This window comes from Aphelocoma coerulescens, chromosome 6 (genome assembly GCF_041296385.1).
Source record: "Aphelocoma coerulescens isolate FSJ_1873_10779 chromosome 6, UR_Acoe_1.0, whole genome shotgun sequence".
Lineage (NCBI taxonomy): Eukaryota > Metazoa > Chordata > Aves > Passeriformes > Corvidae > Aphelocoma > Aphelocoma coerulescens.
In genome coordinates this window covers 24,524,640-24,548,954 of record NC_091020.1, presented here as the reverse complement: position 1 = coordinate 24,548,954, position 24,315 = coordinate 24,524,640, and the positions used below count along the sequence as shown (strand labels likewise).

The following is a 24,315-nucleotide window of genomic DNA, read 5'->3' as shown; positions in this document are numbered from 1 at the left end:
TGATGTTTCTTTTGATTATAAAACAGTCTGTATTTAAAAACACGTCATCAACAGACCAGGATTATTTGTAACATCTGGACAAAGCTGCAAACATTTATCAAATCTTTTCATTTGATGGTTTGTTCTTTGCAGGCTGGTTTGGTCACAGACCAATACTCTCCAGAAATTCACTGTCCACGGACAGTCACAGCAGAACTCCACCCCTCTCAGTTCCCAAACTGCATGGAAAGCCAAGTCTCTCTGCTTTCACTTGCACCACACTTAAGTGTCAGCAAGGGAACTCTTGGTCTCCACATACTCCAGTGCTGCTCTTTTAACACCCAGGACACTTTCTGCTGTACCAAATTTCTTCTCATAATCCAGGTAGCGTTTGAAGAAGAATTTCATCTTCTTTGGTGCCAGGCTCAGGTGTATGACCCTCTCAAAGATGTCCCTGCAACAAAACAAAGTGATTCAAATCCCTGTGTTGGTGACAGCACTCAATACAAGCCGTGTACCCTGTCTTGTAACAAAGAGCAGAAAGTCAGGGGAAACATTCAGGGGAAATTGCTGCGAAGTGGTAGTGCTTGAACAAAGAGATTCCTAACAGCTGGTCAAAATCTTCTAAAAGTAGAAGTCTTCTACTTGCTTGCAGAACTCTAAGGCTGCTGGTCAACTTAAACAATGATCCAGACACTGCATTGGACCCTGCATTCATTAAGTGGATGTGGGAAATTACTTCCTTTTGGCACCTCTCAGAAAAAAAAAAATTCCATTTTTATGTTACAAGATACAAAGATTGATTATTAAAGATTGATCTCACCCTTCAGATACGAGGCAATCCCTGCAGAGGGACAGATGAACCTCAATTCAAGGCCTCTATTTTCTGTCATGCAGGCCACTACTTATAAAGCAGTCCCCCCCTGGCCTATGGAACCCTGGGGTCTCCTCAGTCCCAGCAAGGATAAGCACTTCCACATACACCAGTTCTGTGAAAGAAAAAATCCCTTTTGCTCTGCTCTGGGAAGCCCTACACAACCTCACACTGCAGGGTACCTCTGCTCTTTTCAGGTGTGCTCTGCCCCATCCCAGCCTGCTGCACCACAACTCACCGTACTTCCTTCTGGCTGCCATGCTTGATCATGATGTCCATGTAGATGGACCAAATGTCTGTTCGCTTGGGATAGCTGCTGAGAGTGCTCTCAAAGAGGGCCTTGGCATGTTCGGTGTCCCCAGAATGGAACTCCAGCTGTGCAAACCTTGAAATGACATCCACATCTAGAAAAAGTAATGACATGTTAGGGTATCACAGCAACTCTCTTTCATGTGAACAAACACAAGTGAGAATTACACAGGACAGAGATAGGCACAGAGACAACACCATCTCTACCCAGAGACAAAAGGCTCTGTTGTAAAGAGGTTCTGGACCAAGGTGGGATCAAAGTGGGAGAGAGAAGGGTCACAGTTCACTTCCCATTTCAGCTCTCTGCAGGAGAGAGAGGTTTATTTTATATTCATAACGTATCATGCAGCACCCATGGGCAGCCCTACAAACCTGGGCTTAGACAAGCAAACTTTCCTAGAGGGCTGTAAAATTCAAAGCTGCCTTTGCTTTGGGTGCTTTGCTTTTGTGTGTCACAGCAAATTCTATTACAGGTGGATTTAGCAGTGACATCCAGCTTGAAAGCTCCTCTTCCCTGAGAGTCAGCTGGCTGCACTTTTCACTTATTACAAATGCTGTCACAGGCAGAGATATCAGAGCAGCCCACCCCCTGTCAACATTAAGGTCCACATTAAGGCTGGGGCAGAGAGAGCTTACGCTCTTTGGTGGGCAGAGCCTTGAGAGCACGCTCCAGGAGCCTGTGTGTAGCCTCAGTCTGGCCTTGCTTCAGGAGGAAAGAGGCGTATTTCAGCCACACGGATTTGTCCTGACGGAAACGCTTCAGCATCGTGTGGTACAATTCTTCTGCTTGCTGGAAGGGCAGAGTTGGGTTAGATCACACAGATTCATAACAAAGCCTCGTAGCTTTAAGACTCTTATTCTTAGGCTGGGTATCTCTGAACACTTATGACATAAAAGCAGGCATCAATGCATCCTTGCCCACTGTCGATCATAACCATTAATTCCAGTTAAGAACAGGACAGGCCCAACGTCTGACAGCTGGAAGCTTACACAGCCAGCATTTGCAGTTTACTGGCATGACTGAATGGGATACATGCCAGGGACCTGCTTGCACTATCTTACCTTGTACTTCTCAGAAGTGGCATAGATGTCACACAGATGCTGGAAGACTTTCAGAGGTTCATTGTATTGAACTGCTCTCTCAAAGACCTTCATCAGTGTCTCCTCAGTACCATACATGTTCTCCAAGTTCAGCAGAGCTACCCAGACATTCAGCTTCTCCTGTTCTTCCCTTAAAGCAGATGTGAACAAGAATGGTTAGCCTTTTGCCAGTCTTCACCAGGTTTTTGCAAACTACCCTACACAGACTCACTGACTTGCAGCAAGCCTCCAGGACAAGAAAAAGGCCATACTGCTCCCTGAAACACCACTTTTGGAACAGAACACAGCAGTTGATTCACACTACAGTTTTTTATCACTGTTGTTTGCAATTAAAAAACAGAAGGATGAGTCAAGAAAGCACAACATAGTTAATCATGCAGTAGAGGCGATTTAAGGTACAGCCCTATGGCAAAAGCAACAGGAGTTTCACCATTTGTTTCATGGTTTGATTTAAGGACAACACCACAGGCATCATTATGCTCTTCCAAACACTTCCGACTACCCAGAAGAATGTCTGCACTCAGGGATACCTTCGGGAGTTCCTGCACTCATGACCTGCAGCAGGTCAGCTGTGGGCCAGTGGTGGTGACTCAGGCCAGACCTTCAAAGGGCCAGGGGACAGTTGCTACCATTTAATCCTTCTGAGCTCACTGAAAGAGACTCTGCCACTCCACACACACAGACACACACTGACACTACCTGTGTTCTTCCACCACAACTACCCTGTCATGATTTATTCTTTTGGGCAAAGAAAAGCAGAGCCCCATTATTACCTGAAACTGATTGTTTTAAGTGCTCTCTCTGCCACAGCTCTGGCCTTCTCAATCTCTGTAGCCTGGAGGTGGAAAGCCATGTACTGCAGCCAGAGGATGGAGCTGTTGGGACTGCCCAGCACCAGGCGGTCAAAGTCATCTGCTGACTGGGGCTGCCGACTCGGGTCCATTAGAGCTGCCTCTACTTTGCAAAGCTCCTTCTCCTTCTTCTGCTTCTCCAGCTCCTTCTCCTTCTTTGTTTGTTTCTTTAGCTGAAAGAGCAAAATAGGAGGACTCAGGAAGGGCAGGCACTTTATGGGGAAATAGGCAGGTCCAGCTAAAGCACAGCCAGACCTCAGTACATCCAAGGCTAAACAGTTTCCACAGGAAGAGATGAGGCCAACTGTTAAAAAGAGGATAAAAATGATACACATGCCCCATCCCTTCTTACACAGTTCACACCTCAAAGAAGAGCAGCAGTACCTGAAATCCCTTTTTTATTAATGAAATACATTGAGGGACCAAACACTTGGCTACTCTGGCATCCCAAGTGCACGATCCACACTTCGCCCTTCTCTCTTATTCTTCCATCTTTACCCTCCAGACCAGTACTCATCACCACCCTCCTTCACTCTCTAAAAATCCAACACAATTTCTCCCCATGTACAGCTGGGGCATGTTGCTGGATCACTAAAGTGACTCCGGTCTTAATTTGGAACCAACAGTGCCATAATTCTCTGCCTTGTTACCTTGGACAATAAAGCATCAGCCATGCATTGCCTTTACAGAGGTGAGTTTTGAGGGACAGGGGAAATCCTGAAGAGCAAACATGAAAAGAGTTCATGAGCTTGTTTCTGATTTTGCTGAATTGCTCTCACTGGAAAACCCTTCTAAAGGTTATAGCATAAAAGAAGACTGTTTTTTGGTGTTTTTCTAACTAAGAGGACTGTAACTTGAAAGGTTTTTCATCTCCAGATTTTTCTGTAAATTTACAACACTCAGGAAAGCAAAAAACAGAGCTGACATTAAATAAAAAAATTTTATGGTCATGAAAACATTTGTTTGACTCCACATACTTATTCTTTTAACAGGTCAACATGAGAAACCCTATTTTTCATGCAACCATGCTAAAATTGTGCCTTTTCTCCTCTGCTTCAGAGATATCTGCTGTGTTCAGAATAGCTGAACAAGTCCTGTTTCAGCTGTCAAAGATGTTCCCTTGGGTTAAAAGGCTTTGCTACAGGGCAGACAGACATGCAAATACCAAAACATCACATTACAGCTACTGTGGTGTCTCCTGTGCAGACAACACAATTATAAAGTACCTTGGACTGCATATCCTCCTCCTCCTCACTCTCTGAGCTCTCTTCTTTCTGATCCAGCACAGGTATATCCACTGCATTGTCTTCATCCCAGGTGAAGCCCATGGAAACTTGCAGCCTGGGAGCTTCGCCAGGCTTCCTCACCTGTTTGGAAGAAGACAGAAAATGCCCTGGGTTTTAATTGTAAATTTTTAAGCTGAGATCAGACAACTGCTCTTTGCTTGTGGCATCTCTCCATTCAGTACTATTGACTTCTTGTACTTGCAAACAGCCCATCTGCAAAAACATTAACTCTGTGACCAGCTTTGCTGTAATTTAAATTCCATCCACCTCAAGCCATTTTCAGATGACACAAATACCAGCCTGTGTCACTCCTATCTGCAGCAGTAACACTTACTGTCTTTCAAGTCAAACTGACACATATCAACAGGGCTAGAAAGCCATTTCAGGCTCAGGTTCTCCTCCAAACTTCTCACCTTAGATTTCTTTTCAGCCGCCTCTTCCTCCTGGTCATCCTCATCCTCCTCACGGTAATACACCTCAATTCCACTGTCATTTTCCTCTGCTGGGCAGATCTTCCTCTTCTTTGGCTTTGCCTCCTGCAACAAGTGGAAATGAGTGGATGGTGGAGGGCAACAACTGTGACGATCTTAAAGGTAATTCTGATCACAAAGTAAAGAGCCTGGCAGCAGAGAGAGGGCAATGCCATGGGACAGCATCCCCCACTACTCTCTCAGCTAACAGAGACAGTGGAGAATAAACCCACACTCACCTACATAGGGTGCAGAGACCAAAGGGACAGGGAACACAACTGGGCTGTTATCTCAGTTAGATCCCACACAAAAGGAATAGTTTTTGATCTTTGTAATCCCCAATGCAATTTAATCTTTTTTTTTTCCTCGTTTGTATAATTTCTCAGCCTCATCCTTCTGGTCTGAGACTGGGATCTTCCCGGTCCTTTCAGTATTTGAACCATCAAAGTCCTTTAGCGTGTCCTGTGCAATCACACCCGTACCTGACCACTTTCAGAGTTTCCTCTTCTCCTTTTTGTCTTCAGCTTAGGCTCTTCTCTTTTTTCTTCATCATCTGGCTCTTTTTTCTCTTCCTCTGCACCATATTGTGGTAGGCCTAGGGATTCAGGCAAGACACTTGGCATCCCAGTGTCCTCAGGCAGGAGAGAGAGCTCAATATGTTTTTCTCTTCTATTTACACTGTGGTGCATCACCAGGAGGAGCGGGACAGAAGAATAAGAAAAAAATCAGAGCATTTACAATGACTGCAAGGATCTGAACTTCTTTCAAACTTTCCGGTCTTTTATCCTCCCTCTTTCCATCCTCCCCTCCTCCATCCTCTCCTTTCTACTAATTCATAGTCCCTTTTAAAGAACATTGAACCTACCCAAGCACTTTGGCAGTGAGCAGTTTTCCCTCAGGCAGGTACTTTTCATATAAGGAGTGTTTCTGTACAAAGTACGGGGAAACATTCTGGAACAGGATTCGACCCAGGAGAGAAGTGGACAAGCTGAGAAGAGGAAGAAAACCAAATATAAGTATTCTACAGCAGGGGGAAAGAAAAATAAAGTGCAGTGACTGCATTTGTGGCACCACCAGTTTTATAAAGTGTCTCACTAACTTTCCCTACTTCAATTTCATATGTTAAAGACAGTATCCATGACATCTTGATTCCCAGGAGGAAATTAATTTTGCAACTTCAAATTATGCCAGAGACCATCCCCAAATGAGATTCCACAATCGTACATTCAAAATAAATTCTCCAAGACACATCATTTGCCAGAATAGTTTTCTTAGGCTACTCACCTGAAGAATACACCTGATGGAGTAATCGATTTGACATAGCCTCTCACTAGCTGGCCTTTTTTAACATCCTTAATACTCACTATTTCAATATCCTCCACTTTGCTGTTCACCTTCGGATTTAGCCTAAAAGAAAAGAGAGGTTAGAAGTTAAAGTATTCATCTGAATAATCCCCATTCTGCTCTGGATAGCAGAAAATAGATCAGTATTAACAACAGCTAGTACTCTCTGGAAAACATATTGGATCAAAGACACCCTTCAGTTTATTCAAATGTACTAATGGACTACCTGCATCTCTGCCAAACTCTACATAGCATTAGGGAATACATATGCTGCTGTAAACAAAGCCAAACACATCAGCCTTCTCTGACACTAAGAAAATGGGGAGAGTAAAATGCTGTCCGAAATTTTGCACAGCATTTGCTTGGTGTTTCCCCCATTTATTTCTAAGATACTTAATTCCACACTTTTGTTCCATAAGGAAGACAAAGCAAGAGGCTCAGTTTTAAAAGACATTTAGGGCCAAGTCTATTATTTAATCAAAACTGTTAAAATGCAGCTGAACATTGAAACATAATGTTTGTATTGCAAGTTTAATGGTAGAACTTTCCCTTTCTTCCAAAATGAACAAACAAAAAAAGAAAATGTAGACCTAGAAACTATGACAAACAGAAATTAAATCTGAACCCACTTGAGCAGCTTTATGTTAAGTGTCGGACCCTTCAGTGTCTGCTGATTCACAGGAAAAAATCTTGCTGAAGTAGGAATGAGTACCACCCCTTACAAAAAAAAAGTATTCCTCGTTCTTTTAACACTTCTCACTGATCTTCCCAAACTATCTGTATTTCAGGATCATTTTTTTCACTAGGAGATCAACAGACTAGAGGGATGACACTTACCGGGACTGCCGGAGAGATAGCTGGATTTTACCATTCTCATTGGAGAGGATGTAACACCTGCATGGCAGAGCATGGGGAGAAAATAGAAAGCTTTTTTACACACTAAAAAAAGGCCACAGGTATAAAATAGGTATTTACACTAGCAGGAAAAGAAACAAAGCATTCTGTTCCTCGGAGCACTTTCAGTCTAATACAAACCAGCATGACACAATAGTTCATAAAAACTAGATAAAGGACTTTTGAAACATGTCTACGTGATTTACCCAGTCTCTACTGCCAGTACAAAAGAGTTAAAGATTGTTACACCTGAAATCACTTGGCCTGTTGCACTCTCCAACATTCCCAACAAATATGTGAAGCAGGGAAATGCAATTGCTTGTGCATTACAAATGTAAAACCAACTCAATTGCTAAACAGCCCACAGAACCACTGCAGAGCTGGGATACCTGGCTGCCCTTAGCCCCATCAGCACCTTAGCTAACAGAGTAGCTACTCTCAAAAAGACAGTCCATGAAGACAGCTGAAAAAGGGCTTCTTCATAAATGGAAAATACGAGACCTTCACCGAAACATATGTAAGGGAAGTCAGCATCACTTCTTAGCTACAGTCTGACCTTACAGTCTGGCACTATCTCATGGCGGTGAAAAGCCTGTCACTGAAGGAGGATATTTCTAAGCCTTGCAGCTTGAGGGAACAAGGAGGACAATTACTGACCTGACAATCTTGCCAACTTTGAACTTCCCCAGAGGGTCCTCTGTGTAAGTATCACTCAGGTGAAAGATGCTGACTTTGCCAGTCTTCCCACCTGGCAGTGCAATGGTCAAACCAATGTGTGGAGTCACCTTTGTTATCATGCCTACAGAGATGGTGTCCTGCTCCAGTGACTGAATTCCTGGAAAAGATGAAGGAGGGAAAGGGCTTCATAATACTTGAAAACATGAAGCAACAGAGGTAGTAAGTTAGTGAGCTGATTTTAGTTGCCTAGTCACATATTAAATGCAAACTTTTGGTAAGGTGCAGTCTATGCCATCTCTGTTCACAGTAATGTTTGCCTTCGTAGCCCAGACAAGGTCCCTTAGTTGCATAATTCCAAGATCCAGAATAACTGACAAATGTTGATAAATGTACCATCTCATGTCTGAGATTAGAAGGAAATATATGCAGAAGGGCTCTGGGAAGGGCTTCAGGCTGAGACACTAGCGAAGTGATTCTTTATTCTAGAGGTCTGACCTCCCTTGTCTTAGATGCTGCTACATCTGGGTCAGGGTCCCGGGGGTTAGTCCTGTTCTACAGGGAGGTACAGCTTGGCTCTGGAGTGTAACATCTTCACCTGAGGGGTCAGTGCAGGCCCAACTCTGAGTAAAGCATCACATGTGGTGGGGTCCTGCTGTTAAGGCTCCACAATACCTGTGAGTGACAAGCAGAGGTTTGTTTCAGTGGCATCTGTTCCAGTCACTGTAGCTGATATTGCCTGGCCATTTTTAAAGCTCTTTTCTGGATGTTTTAAGACCTGGAATAAAAGACACATTTCCACTTACTTCCAGAAAAGGAACTAGTGTTTCCCCTACGAACCTTTACACTTCCTATAAACATCTTTGATGTGCAGTTGACTGATAGCTCAGCACTGCTTCAATGGCTCTGCTATCCTGAGCCAAACTAGCTACAGGCACAGTACTTGCTTGTCAGCAAGGGGCAGCAATACCTAAAGGGCAGAGCACTGGGTTATGAGTTCACACAGATGTCAGAAGTGTCTGCAGTCATTACTTGTGGCCATGTGGGTGGAAAAAAAAAAAAGTCTGTGTAGCTCAGCAGTAACAGCCTCTTACCTTGGTGTTCAGAGACAGCAGCAGGTGAGGAACTCTTCCTCGAATGTCGGGGCCAACTTCTACCTCCAGCCAGTTTTTGAGCATGTTATACTAAAAAGACACCAAATAACCAGAGAAGACAGCATGACACCTTGGGGGGGAAAAAAATCTTCCCTGGCAGAATTTTTTCACTAATTTTTAAAGCTAAAAATAATTATTTTTATAATTATTTTTTATAGTTATTTTTATAGAATATAAATGTTTTTATAATTATTTATAATTTTAAAATAATTATAAATAAAGCCTTGGCTTTTGCACCAAGCAAAATGGTGGTTTGGATCCTATTCTTACAAGCATAACACTGCTGTGGTTCACAGGCAAGTGCACACAGGGGACAGCAGCGAGTGTACTTTAGTCAAAGGCCATTTCACTAGAGCCTGCTGGCAACAAAAAGGCCTGTCAAAGAGGACAAGTCAGTTTGACTCCACCAAATATAGAAATTTTTTGTTTCCTTCCCCTACTTTCCCTGTAAGACACTGCAGTTGCCATGGGCCACTCTCACAGTTAATGAAGACTATAGTCTTCAGTATTTAGGTCTGAGCTAAGGCCCCCTGAGCTCACCCCCACTTGCTGCCTCCCCCAGTACACTTCCTAAGAAGACTCTGACCTCACCTTCTTTACAAAACAGGTGACTGTCTGTCCAACATTGTACAGTCCGAGTTTCTTGAGGGAACTGTCTTCTTTAAGGTTCAGCATTGCTGTGAATTCCCCTTCTTTTTCACTGTTTGCAAAAGAAGAAAGAGGACATTAGTAAAACAGCTTTGGTCCTAATGATAAAGATGGAAGTTAGAAACCCAGGGGAATGTGGTGAGCTAGTACTACTGTGACAATGTCCCCAACTGCATTTTTCTGCAAGGAATTAATTCTTCCCTGATCCTAAGGGGGAATCTTTCTGACATGAATAGACACGACAGAGTCCAGACTGGCAGAACCTGAAGCCAAAAGGACATTCAAAAGAAATTAGGTGCCAGGAGAGCACTGTGATGTTTAACACAGCTACAGGACCCAAGTTAATGTGGAAAAGTGGAAAAGAGAGTAAGAGGCCTTGCCTCACTGCATACATGTGGAGGTCCTTGCTCATGGCCAGCTCCTTCACAAGTGGGACATACAGGGGACAAGACATCCAAGGATACAAGGTCTGTAAAGGATGTGCAGACAGCACAGAGGCCAACACCTACCTTGGTCGAATGCTGAGCTCTGGAATGGATTGTGTGAAGTGTGGATGGGTAATGGGCAGGTACCTAAATAAGAGGAAAAGGATCAAAGTTTCTCATGATCTCCCCAGGCCCCAATCACCCACATTTAATCCCTCTGCACTGGCAAAAAAAAACCCCAGATGCAAGCCCTCTAAAACTACCAGAGCCTTCCAGTTCCAGTTCTTCCTATTACTATTTCAGTGGCAATTTAGGTAACCAAAATACCCCAGCAAATTTAGTCCCTGGAGGCTGTATTTAGGGCTTCCACTGGATCTTAATAGTTTAGACATCTTTTTTTCTTGCAATCTATACTCAAGATAAATACAGTGACACAGGTAGAAAAAGAATTCACTGAAAGCTGGATCTGGGATAGAATGTAACAACAGATTTTCTCAGGCCTCAACTACTCCAGCAAAGGCAGCTGTAACAGCATCTGTTGACAGAAGATGTCCTAGATGACCTGAATTGAAACACAAACTACTTCACCCTTTGCATTCCCCCAGAAGCAATACCATGTACATGTCTCCCCACCTGTGAGTATTCACATCTCTGCCTCCAATGACTCGAGCAGTCACTTTCTGTCCAGCTTTCAGAGTAGAAGTTGGAAAAGAGCCTAGGGGCACCTCATCCAGAATCCGGGAGGCATGGATTGAACCTGTCAGCTTGTCATCAATAGCCACAGTGACGTGGGTTGGTTTGACGGATTTAACGGTACCAGTAACAACATCCCCCGGGGACAGCGAGTGTTTCACGGCAGGAAGCATCTCCTCTAATGCCGTCTCTGATTCGTTCCTCACCCTTACAAAAACATTCTTCTTGGCTGGGCCTTGTACTGCTAGCAAGACCCCGTGGTCATTCTCCTTCACTGCTTTTAAGGTTATAGAGATTGTCTGTCCCACCCCCAGTTTCTCCGAGTCGAAGCGGAAGGTGTCGTTGAAGTGGCAGGCGATGGGGACAGCTGCCAGCTGGCCTGTTTCCAGCAGAGACACGATGGCAAAGTGCTCTGTGATGTGCTGCACCACTGCAGAGTGCTGGGAGTTCTCTCGGAGCCGCTAGGCAGAAATGGACAGACAGAGTGACTCCTCCTGCTGAGATTTTGATTTCCTCCACTCTACCTCCCACAGTTCTAAAAGACGAAACGGCCCCCCCTTGAAATTTATTAATCACCTACAGTTTGCCACACAAGCAGAAACATGCAAACCCAAAAACAGAACACACACTCACTCGCTTGGGTCTTTGCTTTAACAGTTCTTCCCGAAGAGAAACATACACCTCGGATGTGAGGGCATCCACATGAAGAACAACGGCCTTCCTTTTCTCACCAGGAGCAATATTTTTGTCTACAAATGAGAATAAAGAGATTATGTCCTCATGACAATGAAGAATTCTGAGCAACTGTGATAGTGGTACATGACAAAAGGTTTAATTCCTGAAGACCAAAGAGTGCTTAATTACTATTATATCTGAGCCAAATTAGTAATAAACGTATAATAAGTCTCTTTAGGAACAGATTCTTACAACATTAATAGCAATGAGAAAAAGAGCTTTTTATTTGGAAAAAAAGTTTAGTGCTTTCTTGGAAAAAACTAAGTTGACTTATGAAGATACAACTCTTAAATAATGAAGACAAGGTCAACTAAAAACAAAGTCAAGATAATATAGGTTTTGAAAAAGATTTTCCTAACATTTGCACAAAACTATCATCAGTCTATCTGTTGCTAAGGGAAAAAAAAGAAACTCTTCTGACACAGAAGTGCTAGGGTTATTACTTCTGCTGAAGTCAGAGGTTTATCTTGCTTTCATTATTTCAGCAAGTACATGTTTGCACACACCCTTCTTTAATTTTTGAATTGGAAAATACTGAAATTACAGTCCTGTTTTAAAGTCACTGATTTTTCAAGAAAAATTGACAGCAATTTCAGATAGATATTCCTTGGAGTATGCTCTTTCTAAAGGAAGAAGGAAAAAACCAAGAAAGCTGGAGCTTGTATTAATACTTGTCTATATACAGTATGGTTCAACTAAGGATCTCTGAGCACAAACTAGATGCCCAAAATATGAGACAGGATTAACAGAGGCACAGGGAGGTTTGTACTATATTTTCTGAATCACATAAATGGGCCAGCAAGACATTGGGAAATTTAACTACTCTTCAAGACCATCCCTACTTTGACCAGACTTCTCCCTGTTAGTTCCTCATCCGCAGAATTCATTTTGGGAGAGGTTTCAAAGCAGAAGGCTGAAAACCAACACAAGCAAAGGAAAGACCCTCACCTCCCAAATGGTAGCGGGTGGCAGTTACAGTCAAGCCTGTGACAGAGCTGCCACTGAACAGTGCTGAGCCATCCTCCCTCACGTCCTGCACAACCAGATGCACTCCCTTCCCAGGCACTAACTCACAAATGCTGGGGTCCCCTAAATAAAGGAAAGAAAAAGTGGGAAGTCAGTTTTGCTTATGTTGTTTCTTTGCAAAACAAAGACAAGGCTTTGCATTTACTCAGTGGTACATGAAGCATTCATCTGCCCCCATAAGGGAAAACAAAGCCTAGGCTCCTGAATCTGCAGAAATACAAAGTAAATTCTGAGAGTTAAACAAAGTAGAAACACTTTTGTGACACTAAGGACCTAATAATTTTGGAGAGAATATTTTCCAATCTTATAGGAACACTGGCACCCAGCATTACATATGGAAAAAAGTGAAAGCAAAATAGATTAACACTAGAAGCACAAAACAGACCTGTCACTTCACAATTACAGGAAACAAACATTAAAAAGTACTGGATATAAGAAGAATCTTAAAAACACAAAGTCAGAATTTGATAAAAGCACTAGAAAAACAGCATGTGAGAAAACCCCTGCTGGAGGACCTGTAATGCATGTAGGCAAATCTATGTGAACAACTCACCTTCATGGGAGTACTGTGTTTGGATTATCACAAGCACTTGACCCAAAATCAATGCAAGAGGCTTAGCAGACTTCAATGAAAGCAGTTTCTTTGGCTTGTTCCAGCTGTACTTACAAAAGCCTCTTGTCAATGACAGGCACTGCACACACATCCTTTTTCTAACAAGCTACTTTGGGAAGTGAAGTCTTTGCTAGAACTGAACTTCCTTTCACTTAAATGTTTTTCTCTTCTTGTTCCTTTAGAGACCCTTTTTTTTTTTTGGACCTGATACCCTTTAGCAGAACATTTACAATCTTTTACCTCTTCTCAACAAGTCCCTGATTTCTTTCAGCTCCTTGAAATATTGATTCAGGAGGGCAAAGCTCTCTGCAGCAGAATCCCCTGAGCTGCACTCAGACACCTTCAGATTGAGGAGCACACGCTGCTTCTCCTCATCAGTGCTCATCACCTTTGCAATCACAGTCTGTCCAACCACAAAGTGGTCCTTGGTGTCTGTCACAAACTTGTCACTCATGCTCTGTGCAAAGGAAACAGAGGGCAAGGTTACTGAGCACAGCTGGTACTGATCAACCACCCACAGAGCTGTTCAGAAGGGTTTGAGTTAAGACTTCATGAAAATGCATAAGAGAAATTAACAAAGACTAAGAAAAACCCATCAATTAAAATTAACTACTGAGGTCACATGAAATCCTTGTTGAAGCTTAAGCTCACTTGAATGAAGTGCTTCATTTCTTTTTGGAAGTGGTTTAAAAGGCAAACCAGAACCCTTTTACCCTGCAGCAGGAAGCTGTGCAAATGCAGGGCCTGCAGCCCAGTTGTTCCCCTCCTGTTATTGTACCTTTGCTAAAACCATGTTTCAAGCAGCCTGATCACACACATGCTGCTTACTGAAGTGGAGGCATCGCTTACCACTTTAGGTGCCAGTCCTGTCACACCAAAAGGGAACTCCACAAACACTCCAAAGGGCATCACATTCCTCACATAACCAGTCAACAGCATGCCAGGCTGGATTTCAGAGAAGCTTCTCACAACTTGCTCCTCCTGTACAGCAGAAATCACTGCAGACTTTCTGCTCAAGATCTGACAACCAGTTAAGAAAAATGGGAAAAGATGAATGAAAGGAGCACAATGCCAAGCAAATCTCTCAGTGCTGCTAACCACTGGGCTAAAGCACTTGCTGCAAGTTAGAGTATAGGAGCTCTAAATGCTGTAATTCTAATTTCTGTCTTGATCTTCCTACACAAAAAGTTAGCAACTCACGTCTCTTAAAGCGCTCAGCATTAAAGATGCATGCTTCACAGTAGCAGAAATATCAACTTCCTAACAATTAAGTTCAGATTTCTGATATAAAGGCAGCAAAAATTTCCCTATGGTTGTGATATGAGTAACAGCTCAGAAGCTGGTTGGGAAAACAAGTCAGGTCACAATCTGGTTCTGAAGAGATTCTAGCCCCAGCTGAGCCTCACTTCTAGCACAAGTTGTAATGACTCTCTGAAGTATCCCTAGCTTGACAGGCACTTCCACTTCACTAACTAGTCTATCTTCTCTTTTGCAGATACTCTGGATTCCTGAGAGATACCTCCTTCCTCACACTTTGTTTGCCTGGTTGAGGTGGCAAAGGATACAATGTGCTCTCCCTTGTCACTTAGATACATGACTCTGGGCAGGACATCTCCCTCTTGAAGACAGTGCCACAGGAGCTTGGAGGTAGCAACAAAGTCAGACAGGTGCAGCGTGGGGATCCAGGCTACCACGTTGTCTTCATCTTCTAAGATGGAAACTTCTAACCCATTATCTTTCTTCTTCAAGATTTTCACATCAACTATCTGAAAAGAGAGCAAGTACAGTGATATAAATTCCATGTGTTTTTGAAGTCATCTCTTTTGATGCACAGGGTACCAAATGATGTGCTGCAGGGGATCTGATGCTGCCTCCCAGCAATACATGAAAAACTCGCACATCAACAGGGCTGAACTTAAAAATTATGTCAACACAGAGGGTAAAATAAAAACTAATTCTCAGATCCCAGAGAAATAAAGAGCTGGAAACATTCTCTTGGTTGTGACTTTTCATTTGAAAAGCAAAGGGAATAATTTAATCAAGATTAGAACTGTCTTGCTCCTGCATTAGCAATATCTGCAGGGAGTTGGAAACTGTTCATTGCACAAACAGGGAAACATTTCAAAACATTTCTCTAAAGCTGTCTTTTTCCAGGGAGCAGCTTTTGGAGCAAGAAAATCAGCAGCATCCAGAAAATAAAATAAGAGGACTCAACCTAGGAGTAGGAGCACTAATTGGTACCTCCAGAAGGACTCTCCTGGGACTCCTTCATCCTGACCTCCAGAAACAGAGGTATGATTTTTGATCCAGGAGGCCAACCACACAGTAGGAAATGCACATTTAACGCTAGTTCCTGACCACTGTCAGCTTTCTTGAAGCAAAGTTGTTCAAAGTGATACCAAATCATATGGAAAATGAGTAGGAGAAGGCTAAAAAGGAATCAGCCATTGAATTCAATACCTCTCCTATTTGATATTTCACTTCCTGTTTCTCCTTTGGAGTACATTTCCATTTGCCCTCAGGGCCAGGCTTGCTTGATAATCTGAAGGACAACAGGAGTCTTTCCTGCTGAGGCTCACATTTTAAGACCATTACTTTAAGAACCTGCAGGAAAAAAAAAAGTATAAAACAAAAGTTAAATTCAGCTGACCCTCCTCAGTGTGCTACCATCTACAAAACAAGACAAGGACATACATACACAGTACATTTTTCTCTCACACCTGAGGATAGCAGGCCAGTGACTAGAACTTAACAGGTTCAACCACAAATGTCCTTCTGATCACACAGATAGAAAATAGAAGTACATAATCATTAAATGACCTTGTAAAAGTCTGTAGGAGGTCTGCAGCAGAGTTGAGAACAAAATCCAGATCTCCAGAGCTGCAGTCAGAAATTTTGACTAGAAAATTACCTTTCTCCTTAGCCAGCCAAAAAATAACAGGATTAAAGACAAAGAAAAGCACCAGAAAAAATAATGAAGAGGGCTGAGATCTCTGTAAGTTTGCCCATAACAAAGACCAGAACTTGGTGAATAACACAGTTCCTTAAGTGCCTGTAATTTGAAACCAACAGGATAACCAGAGTAACACCGAGGCAGAAAACATCATCCTTATGATTCTGTAGGTAAGAGTTTTAACTTCCTTAGGAGAAACAGCAGCCTTGAAGCCCAGACTTCTACTGAGATCTGTCACATACCATGTTGCCTCCTGCAGAACAGAGAGAACCTAGAAACAAAGGCAAGTCTGACATACCCAAAGAAGAGCTGCCCTTTTTACAGCCTATCCTGTTTAAATGGAGCAAAACTAAGTGATAAAGTGAAAGGACATAAACATCTCCTGGTGTAGCTGGTTTATTGGGGGAAAATCCACATTGAAGCCAACTCAACTGCAGATTTCTCTTTTGCAAACACATGGTGCAAGAGAAGTACATTATTTACCTGGCCTTCATAGAAGACTTTATCTGGACAAGATATGGGATCTGAGCCCAGCTCATTCTTGGGTACCAGACCTTTGACATCATTGTAGAACTTCACAATGCAGCCAAATTCCCTTGCACACACTACAAAGCCATGTGTAATCAGGCCTGGTTTTGCATCTTCATAATTGGAGAGGACTGGAAGCTTTGATTGGACAAGACTTTTCTTTAGAGTAAGGATCAGCTTCTTTCCTTCAGGATTGCACTCAAGGACCTACAAGAATGGAGTATAAAGAAGTTCAAAAAGCATGTCTGCTCTTGCCTGATCAATCCAGCTGCTAAATACTCAGAAGAGAAGAGAGTAAAGCAGCTGAAGACCCTATCTGGCAGCTCTCACCCGACACTTGACTTCATCTCCTATGTTGTACTTCTTCTCAGGCTGCTTCAGGATCACATCAGAGAGATGCAGGGATGGCACAAGTCCTCTAATCCCATCAGCCACTTTCACCTGCATCCCAATGGGTTTTAGAGAGAGCACTTTGCCCTAGAACCCAAAATAGGGGAAAGAATTCATAAATTCAGCATGAAAAGCAGCCTGTGCTGAGGTAGGAAACAGCCAAGACACTACAACACCTACGATCACCAAATCCAATCACACTCAAAAAAAAAAAAATCTTAGACCAACCTACAGTCCACTCAACTAATCTGACCCTTTAACTTTTTTATACTTCATAAGGTTGTCGTACAGCCTCTTTTCTTTAAACATAGACTACTTCTGCAAAATCCCTATTGATGCCAGCAAGCTAGAATTGTTTCCAGAGACGTATCCAATACAGCCACGACTCAGACACAGTAACAATCATAATGAGTAACTTTCTGCCCATCAGCTCATTGTGATGGTTCATAGATGAACTTTTACTTTGACTGCAAGGCAAGTTTTACTTTCACTCAAATCTTTCTAAAAATGTATTCGTGGCCACAAATAAATGACTGGCTGTAGATAAAATTTGATTGCTTTCGCCACATCATGAATAAAACCATGAACAAAATGGAAAGAGTATTGCATTCCATTAATCAAGTCCTGCAAGGGTAAGGTTTTTCTCATTTTCATCTCACTAGTCTGGATCAGAAGTTGGACATACATATTAGGCAGAAGGAGCGCACATTGGCAAGATCAGTTTTAAGCATAACATGCCCCAGTCTTTCAGAAGCTCACCTGCACCACATCACCTGTGTGGATATCCTGGTATTGCAGAAACCGTGCTTCAATAATCTGACTAGGGAAGAGACACGAAGAGAAGACCAGTCAGTCATCTTGAAGGAAATCCAGGATAAGATGAGACAGTCCCATATCTGACTTGTCCCAAATATCCATTATTCCACCACTCCCCAGTATTCTACAACTCCAGAGCTGTTTTATACTCCAACTGACCAACATGAAGTTCAGGGAGGTTCACCAGGCTTCATTTCAGGTGACAGTCATATAGTTATGGCCCCATGAAAGGAGAACCCACCATCTGCTTTGCTTAAAGCCACAAAGTTGGAAGAACTAAGAGGGAGTTTATAATACAAATGAGCTGGAAGATCAAGGCTCCATTTCCTGCTGAACCATGGTCTTCTGACACAATCGTGGTAGAATTTAGCCTCCTTGTGCCTCAGCTCACCAACAATATTGATGGTGAACCAATTCCATAGAGTATGGGGAATATGTGCAGGATGCCCAGACAACCTGATGTGCCACAACATAGCTACAAGTCAAAAAGCCTAAACAGCAAGTCCAGCAAGGCAGGGTAATATTTTCCACTCTCAAACACCCTTCTAATTCTTCAACCAGTTTTCTGGAAGAGTCTATCATACTCACTGTTTCAGAGATACAACACACATCTCATCCATCAGGCTGTAGTCTATGATCCGACATTTATGTTTGCAGCCTTCCTTAAATGCCCCAGGTTTAAAGGATTTTCTGGTTTTTGAAAGATGCTTCAACTAGAAAAAAAGGAATCATAAGTGAGAGTTTGGAAAGTGGAAGAACTGATATGGGCCTTAGGTTGAAGAGGTAGCATCTGAAAAATCTGTTCCTCTAACATTCTCTTTGTGCAGGTTTCACCAGTTCTTCCACAACAACCCTCCTACATTTCAATTCAAACAAGGGAATGTATCATTTGACAAACATCCCCCACGCTGTCTTAATTTTATTGTATTTTATTTGTCTCAAAAAGAGGATAAAGGCAAAAAATAAAACCCTCTCCGAGCCCCCTTTCCCAGCAAGCTAAGACAGATACAGAGGACTTGCCCCACCAGCCTGGTACTTACCCGTGCAAATGCAAGAGTGCCGTCATCAAGCTCAAAGACAGCCCCAAACTGCTTGTAGAAGGCTTTCACTGTGGCCTCCTCCAGCACTGCCCCCATGCGCTGGCCGGGGAGCTGGCGTGGGGCTCCCCCGGGGTGCAGGAAGGGCGGGCGCAGCGTCAGCCGCACCGCCCTCGACGTGGGGTGTACAGACAGCACACAGGCCTTCACCTGGGAACACGGGGTGCTCATTAAACAAAAGAGGACAAAGGCACATCACTCATGCTTGTAGACATTCTGCTTGGTACCTGAACTCTCTGTCCACGTACAAGCATTTTCTAGTATTGCCACTAAGACGTCACTCCGGTTCTAACAGCTTCACCACGGAGGGATTTTTGCTTTTGTCTGTTGTTTACAGACTAAGCTGGTATCAATGCAGGCAGGGGAACACGACCACACAAGCCATGTTTCTATCCCTTGGAAATATCTCAGGCTTCCCAAATAAGTCTTCCAGGAATGGCTTTGCTCTTTACAGCTTTAAAACAGTCACAATAGTAGCTCAAGTAAAGGATGTGGAAGAAAGCTATCAGCCTTAAGATTTCAGAGATAATTCCACAGAAATGTTAGATAATGTAAGAGATGTAAGCAATGTAACAACTCCAGGCATCCTCCACCCTCCTTACCACTTGATCTGGAGAATAGCTCATGGATTTCTCTGGGTCCATGTGCATGAAATCCACAATGCCAGTGAAGTAAGACAGAAATGTCAGTTTCATCCCAAGTGGAGCCACCTAGGAAGGGGAACAAAAAGATGCCAAAAAAATTTTTGGACTCAGTTTTCATGGAGCACAGAGAGCAATTCACACATTTCAAAAAATGGCACTGTCGGTGTTAATCAACAAGCACATCACAAGAGACAGAAAAACTGCTAACAGTTCTGAATTGCACACTGTGTTGAAAAAACAACCCTTTAGTCTTTTGATAATGCTTTGTGTACTCTGAAGACTACTGCTATCCTGTTGAATACTTTACCAGTAAAGACCAGAAAACACAATATGAATCCTATTCTGATTCAGACTCCATCACCAGCTTCAGGCTGAACCCTTTACTCAGGGCATCACAACCAGAACTGAGACCAGACCTCAGGTGAATGTGGTGGTGTCTAGCAGATTATGTGTGCTACTGCTAAGTAACTGAGACCAAGCAGAAATTTTCCAGGGCATAAACTCCCATCTCTGCTTCACCTGTCTACTGCCTTCAACAAGGCTCAAAAGAAACCAGTCCAGCAAAAGAAACCCAAACCAGAGCTTACCTTCTGCACTCGAGCTTTCACCACCAGCCCTGGCAATAAATTAGAGAGTGCCCAGTTCTGTCGCTCTGAGGCAATGGATGCAGCCACCTCTGATCGGTCAATGGACAAACAGACCACCCTGCCTTCGTTCTTCACTTCCACAATGAGGCAGTTCAGGTTCTGGCCTATTTTCAAGTCAGGCCCTACAAAAACAAGTCACAGCATAAAACCTCTGCCAGGAACACTGAGGATTTCCTCCCACTCTTTCCAACCCTTTTACATAGTTCCCTCTCAATCTAAGTGAAGTTTACTGCCAGCAGGGCTTGGAACACAGTCTGTCAGATCACAGGCTGAAACACAAAGGCTTGTTGCAGACCAGCCACAAAACTGCTGCTTGCAGCAACCTGCAAAGACTCCACCTTGACCCAATCCCACCAAGGTGCACTAACACCACAGATATAATAAACTTTAATCCCTGTCATTCTCCACCTCCATTTTAACCCAGCAGATCCTCCTGCACTACTTCTTACCTTTCTTGACTGCTTTGATGTAATTTTTGGCTTTCTGATGAGGCAGGAAAGCATAAGTCCCAGTGACACCAATATCTATGAGGTAGCCATGGTCTTCCACACTCAATACAGAGCCAGAGAGCAGCTGTTGGGAGGGAAGCATTGCAACTCAGTAATGTAATGAAACAGCTGGGTCTTCAAAGAATGAACATACGGTAAGAGATTCCACACCCAAGTACTCAATTGTTTAGTATGGACATAGAACTGAGCTTTTCAGAGCAGTAGCAAGAACACTACATTCTTTCTTATTATACAGCTCACCTACCAGTGAGGTCTAATCTCTGCCCTTAACTATGACTGTATGGAGCTCACAAACCAATAGGAAAAGAATTGTGATGCTCAAAAGTAGCAGGTGCATACAATCATACAGCTGAAAACACAAAACATAAACAACCAAGCACCTCTGCAAGGGATGTTACATATTGGCTCTGTAAAAATTAACTAAGAAACCTACTCAGAAAGAAATCATTAAATAACTTGGCCATACTGAAACAGAATAAGGTGAAATAATTTCATGAATGACAACCTGGAGACAAGAACTAAACCCGCCCTCTCCTCACAGGTCTCTTCCATGGTGGGAGCAGCTCCACATTGTGCTCTGATCCCATTCAAGGACAAACTGAAATGTTCCTGCATGCATCATGCAGGAGCCCAGGGAGGCTGTGACAGACCCAGAAAACGTACCATGCCTGCTGCTAGTGCTGTAGAGCTCAGGCCCTTGTTGACCTTCTTGGGGTCAATCGATAACTTGACACTGCGACGTCCATCGGCACTTTTCTCAATACTGGTCACGATGCACCTGACCAGTGTCCCTGGAGAATACATGTCTGGGAGCGAATTCAGCTCCTGCCCAGCAACAAGATCAACAGAGAAACACAGAATTTTTACAGTATTAAATAACATAAGGCTAGAATTTGTTACTGAAGCAGCTTTTTTGAAAACAAAAGCCCATAGGAAAGTCCTGTTTCTCTGTCAGCATTACAATAACAGGCAGGAAATGCCACAAACACCAGGATCTCAATAGAGAGGCAGGGATGACACTATGTCATGTCAGCAAGACTGAGAGGCTTTGCTTAAAAACAAACACTGTGTGGGCTGGAGCCAGGAGACTGCAGCTGAGGAAACATCTACAGAGACAAGAGTGACCCTAACCTCGCCTTCCCCTTCAGCAGGGAAAAATACCACCAGCAAAGGGGTAGTGCTAATCCCACATTCCACAACACCTTGGGGAAACTTAGGCACTGCTGACACCAGAGAGACAGGGTAACTGATTTCATCCTCCTTTTTTCTAGCAGTCAGCCATTATCAGGAAATTGCAAAGTTTGCTCAGAAAATCCGATTCCAAACCAAGGTCAGTCTATGTCAGGCTGCTAAGCAAGACCTCAGGGCTGGTTCTGAGGTATTAACAACACGCTCTAGCTCCAAGCACAAATCACAGCCCCGGTCCCAGGTCTCACCTCCAGGAGTTCTCCTTGGGCCACCTGCTTGGTCAGCAGTTTGCTGTAGGCATCACTGATCTGCGTGACCGGCACAAATCCGGAGAGGCCGTTGGGCAAACTGATGGCGAGCTCATAGTCACTGACCTCTTTTATACAGCCAAGGAGCAGCATCCCCTCACTGAGCACCTGGGAAAGTGGGGAAAATAGCAGACTATGGATATCTTGGCAAGTCAGTGGTAACAGGGGGATAAGCAGTTACGTTTTATACTGGATCACAGATATATTTGACAGGTTTAGGGAGGAAAAGCATGCCATTTTCTTATAGCCTGGAAAAAAAGGCACACAAAATCAAACATTTATGCACCAACCTCAATTGTGAGTGGTCCAATATTCATAATATTGTCTTCAGCAGCAGCTGTTTTGTCTGCCTTGAACTTTTTCTGCCTTCCTTGATCCTTTTGGCTCCTTTTTCTTTTCTGAGGTTTTTCTTCATGTTGAACCTAAAGCAGATTACAAGCCCAGAAGGTTGAAAAATAAAAGTGGATAAAGAAACAAACTTTGCACTAAGACACAACTCTGCTGCCATGAATAAAATACTGATTTGGAGGAAAAAAGAGAACCATCTTGCTAACTGTTGTCTGTCTACGTGTAAGTCTTCCAAAGTATCTCCTTTGGGCAGAGGCTGATTATTTACAAAGCTGAATCTTGGGAATGGAAAAGAGTGGTACAAGAGATCTGCACCACACTCTACTAACAGAAAGACCAAACTCAGCCTGTATCCAGTAACACCAGGCTCACCATGCAGCACCTTGGGATAAGATGCTTGTGGAAAGTTTAAAAGCTACAGCCTGATCAATAATTTTCACTGAACTTTCTCTGTCATCATATTCAACACACATCAGACATCAGGGATCTTTAAGAGATCAGGAGAAAGGTGGATGTCAGCAGCCATCTATTTCTGGGAGTCCTTTCTGTACTTTAATGTAGAAGTAACAGGTAGGAAGGGTTGCAGTCAAATTCTAACAGTGGAAGAGCTCTGAGAAGTTAATCAAGAAAACACAAACAACATACATCAAACAAATTGTCCCGCTCTAACTTTGGCTTGGGTGTTTTTCCCTCTGCAGGCTTTTTATGGATGCCCCCTCGAGGAAAGTTTTCTTCCATGGATGCCATGCTTGCACTGCTCTGAGACAAATGACAAAGCAGAGATGAAACATGCAGTTATTGTGCTTGTTCCTCACAAACACTGAGTGCTTGAGTGAACATAAGAGTGAACTACCCCCAAAGTAAGAAAGACTTTGGATGGGTGCTCTAGGTAGCAAGTGACAAAACAGAAACTTACATCCAAATGGATTTAACATTTGACTACAATGGCATGTTGCAATGGTCCGTTTAACTATGCACATCCATAACACTTTTAACTACTGCAAAATTTCACTGAAGTATTACAGTAGTAATTCTTAAGGCACTTAGATGCACCACATATGTATTCATAAAACTGCCTGAACCGTAAGTTTCCCAAACTGGTCTTTATTATATTCAGTGGACAAAGTGAAATTACCAGCTTCAGTCATCAAGGAGAAAGCTGTGAGCAAAACACTACATAAGCTTGGCCTGTATTTTTACTTTTTGAATGCCGCCCATGAAGATCAATATAACTTGTTACCTCTTTGTCTAAGCCAAAAGTATATGTATATAAAATAGATATTTAACCTTACTATTTCAATCAGTAAACAACACCTTGCTTATTAGGCCACATTTCACTTTTTACTACTACTAATAAATATTAATAAATAAAAGTAGTTGTTAGTATCATATCATTATTGCTTATTGTGCTTATACTACTACTTATACCATTGCTTATTATTAGCCAACTGTACTTCTACAAAAATTAGCGCTGAAACCCTATGTTGTCAAACTTGAAGTAACGTGTTAGAAATAAAATTCCTTTAAATGGAAAGCACATCAAGGCACGCTTCACCTGAGGGCTCGCTAAGCAACACAGACAGCTCCCACAGCCCGCTCCGCGGGAGCGGGCAGGACTGGCATCTTACCTGCCCGGGGCCGCTGCCAGGGGGAAGCGCAGGACCGGGAGTGTTCCCGGGATCGGGACCGGGACCGGGCTCGTTCCCGGGAGCGGGAGGCGCACGCGGCGCGCCGGGCGGAAGCGGCGCGCGGGGCGGAGGGCAAAGGGCGGCCGGAAGTGACGCGGCCGCCCCTCAGCCGCCCAGCGGGG

The 24,315-nt window shown here is 43.2% G+C and overlaps 1 protein-coding gene across 3 annotated transcripts; it reads right to left on the bottom strand.

Moving 5' to 3' along the window:
- Positions 1-5: 5 nt before the first annotated feature.
- Positions 6-24,246, bottom strand: PDCD11 (programmed cell death 11). 3 transcript variants are annotated; one of them, XM_069019933.1, is made up of 36 exons: positions 24,134-24,246; positions 23,151-23,264; positions 22,448-22,579; positions 22,098-22,265; positions 21,325-21,486; positions 20,602-20,725; positions 20,093-20,274; positions 19,464-19,571; positions 18,805-19,011; positions 18,353-18,477; positions 17,708-17,768; positions 16,889-17,035; positions 16,514-16,765; positions 15,538-15,681; positions 14,643-14,843; positions 13,927-14,097; positions 13,318-13,534; positions 12,387-12,527; positions 11,337-11,452; positions 10,644-11,164; positions 10,095-10,157; positions 9,529-9,637; positions 8,878-8,967; positions 8,459-8,561; positions 7,766-7,943; positions 7,052-7,108; positions 6,155-6,277; positions 5,736-5,858; positions 5,353-5,548; positions 4,814-4,936; positions 4,341-4,481; positions 3,037-3,287; positions 2,225-2,393; positions 1,799-1,952; positions 1,092-1,257; positions 6-433 (listed from the first exon to the last, which is right to left on the bottom strand). In XM_069019933.1, exons 2-36 carry the CDS (start codon positions 23,250-23,252, stop codon positions 262-264), a joined length of 5,499 nt encoding a protein of 1,832 aa, XP_068876034.1. In that variant the 5' UTR covers positions 23,253-23,264; positions 24,134-24,246; the 3' UTR covers positions 6-261. The 3 variants fall into 3 exon arrangements, with proteins under 3 accessions (XP_068876034.1, XP_068876035.1, XP_068876036.1); XM_069019934.1 differs by having other exon boundaries at positions 23,151-23,259; XM_069019935.1 differs by lacking the exons at positions 19,464-19,571; positions 20,093-20,274; positions 20,602-20,725; ... (3 more) ...; positions 23,151-23,264; positions 24,134-24,246 and adding an exon at positions 19,089-19,397.
- Between the last annotated feature and the right edge of the window lie 69 nt (positions 24,247-24,315).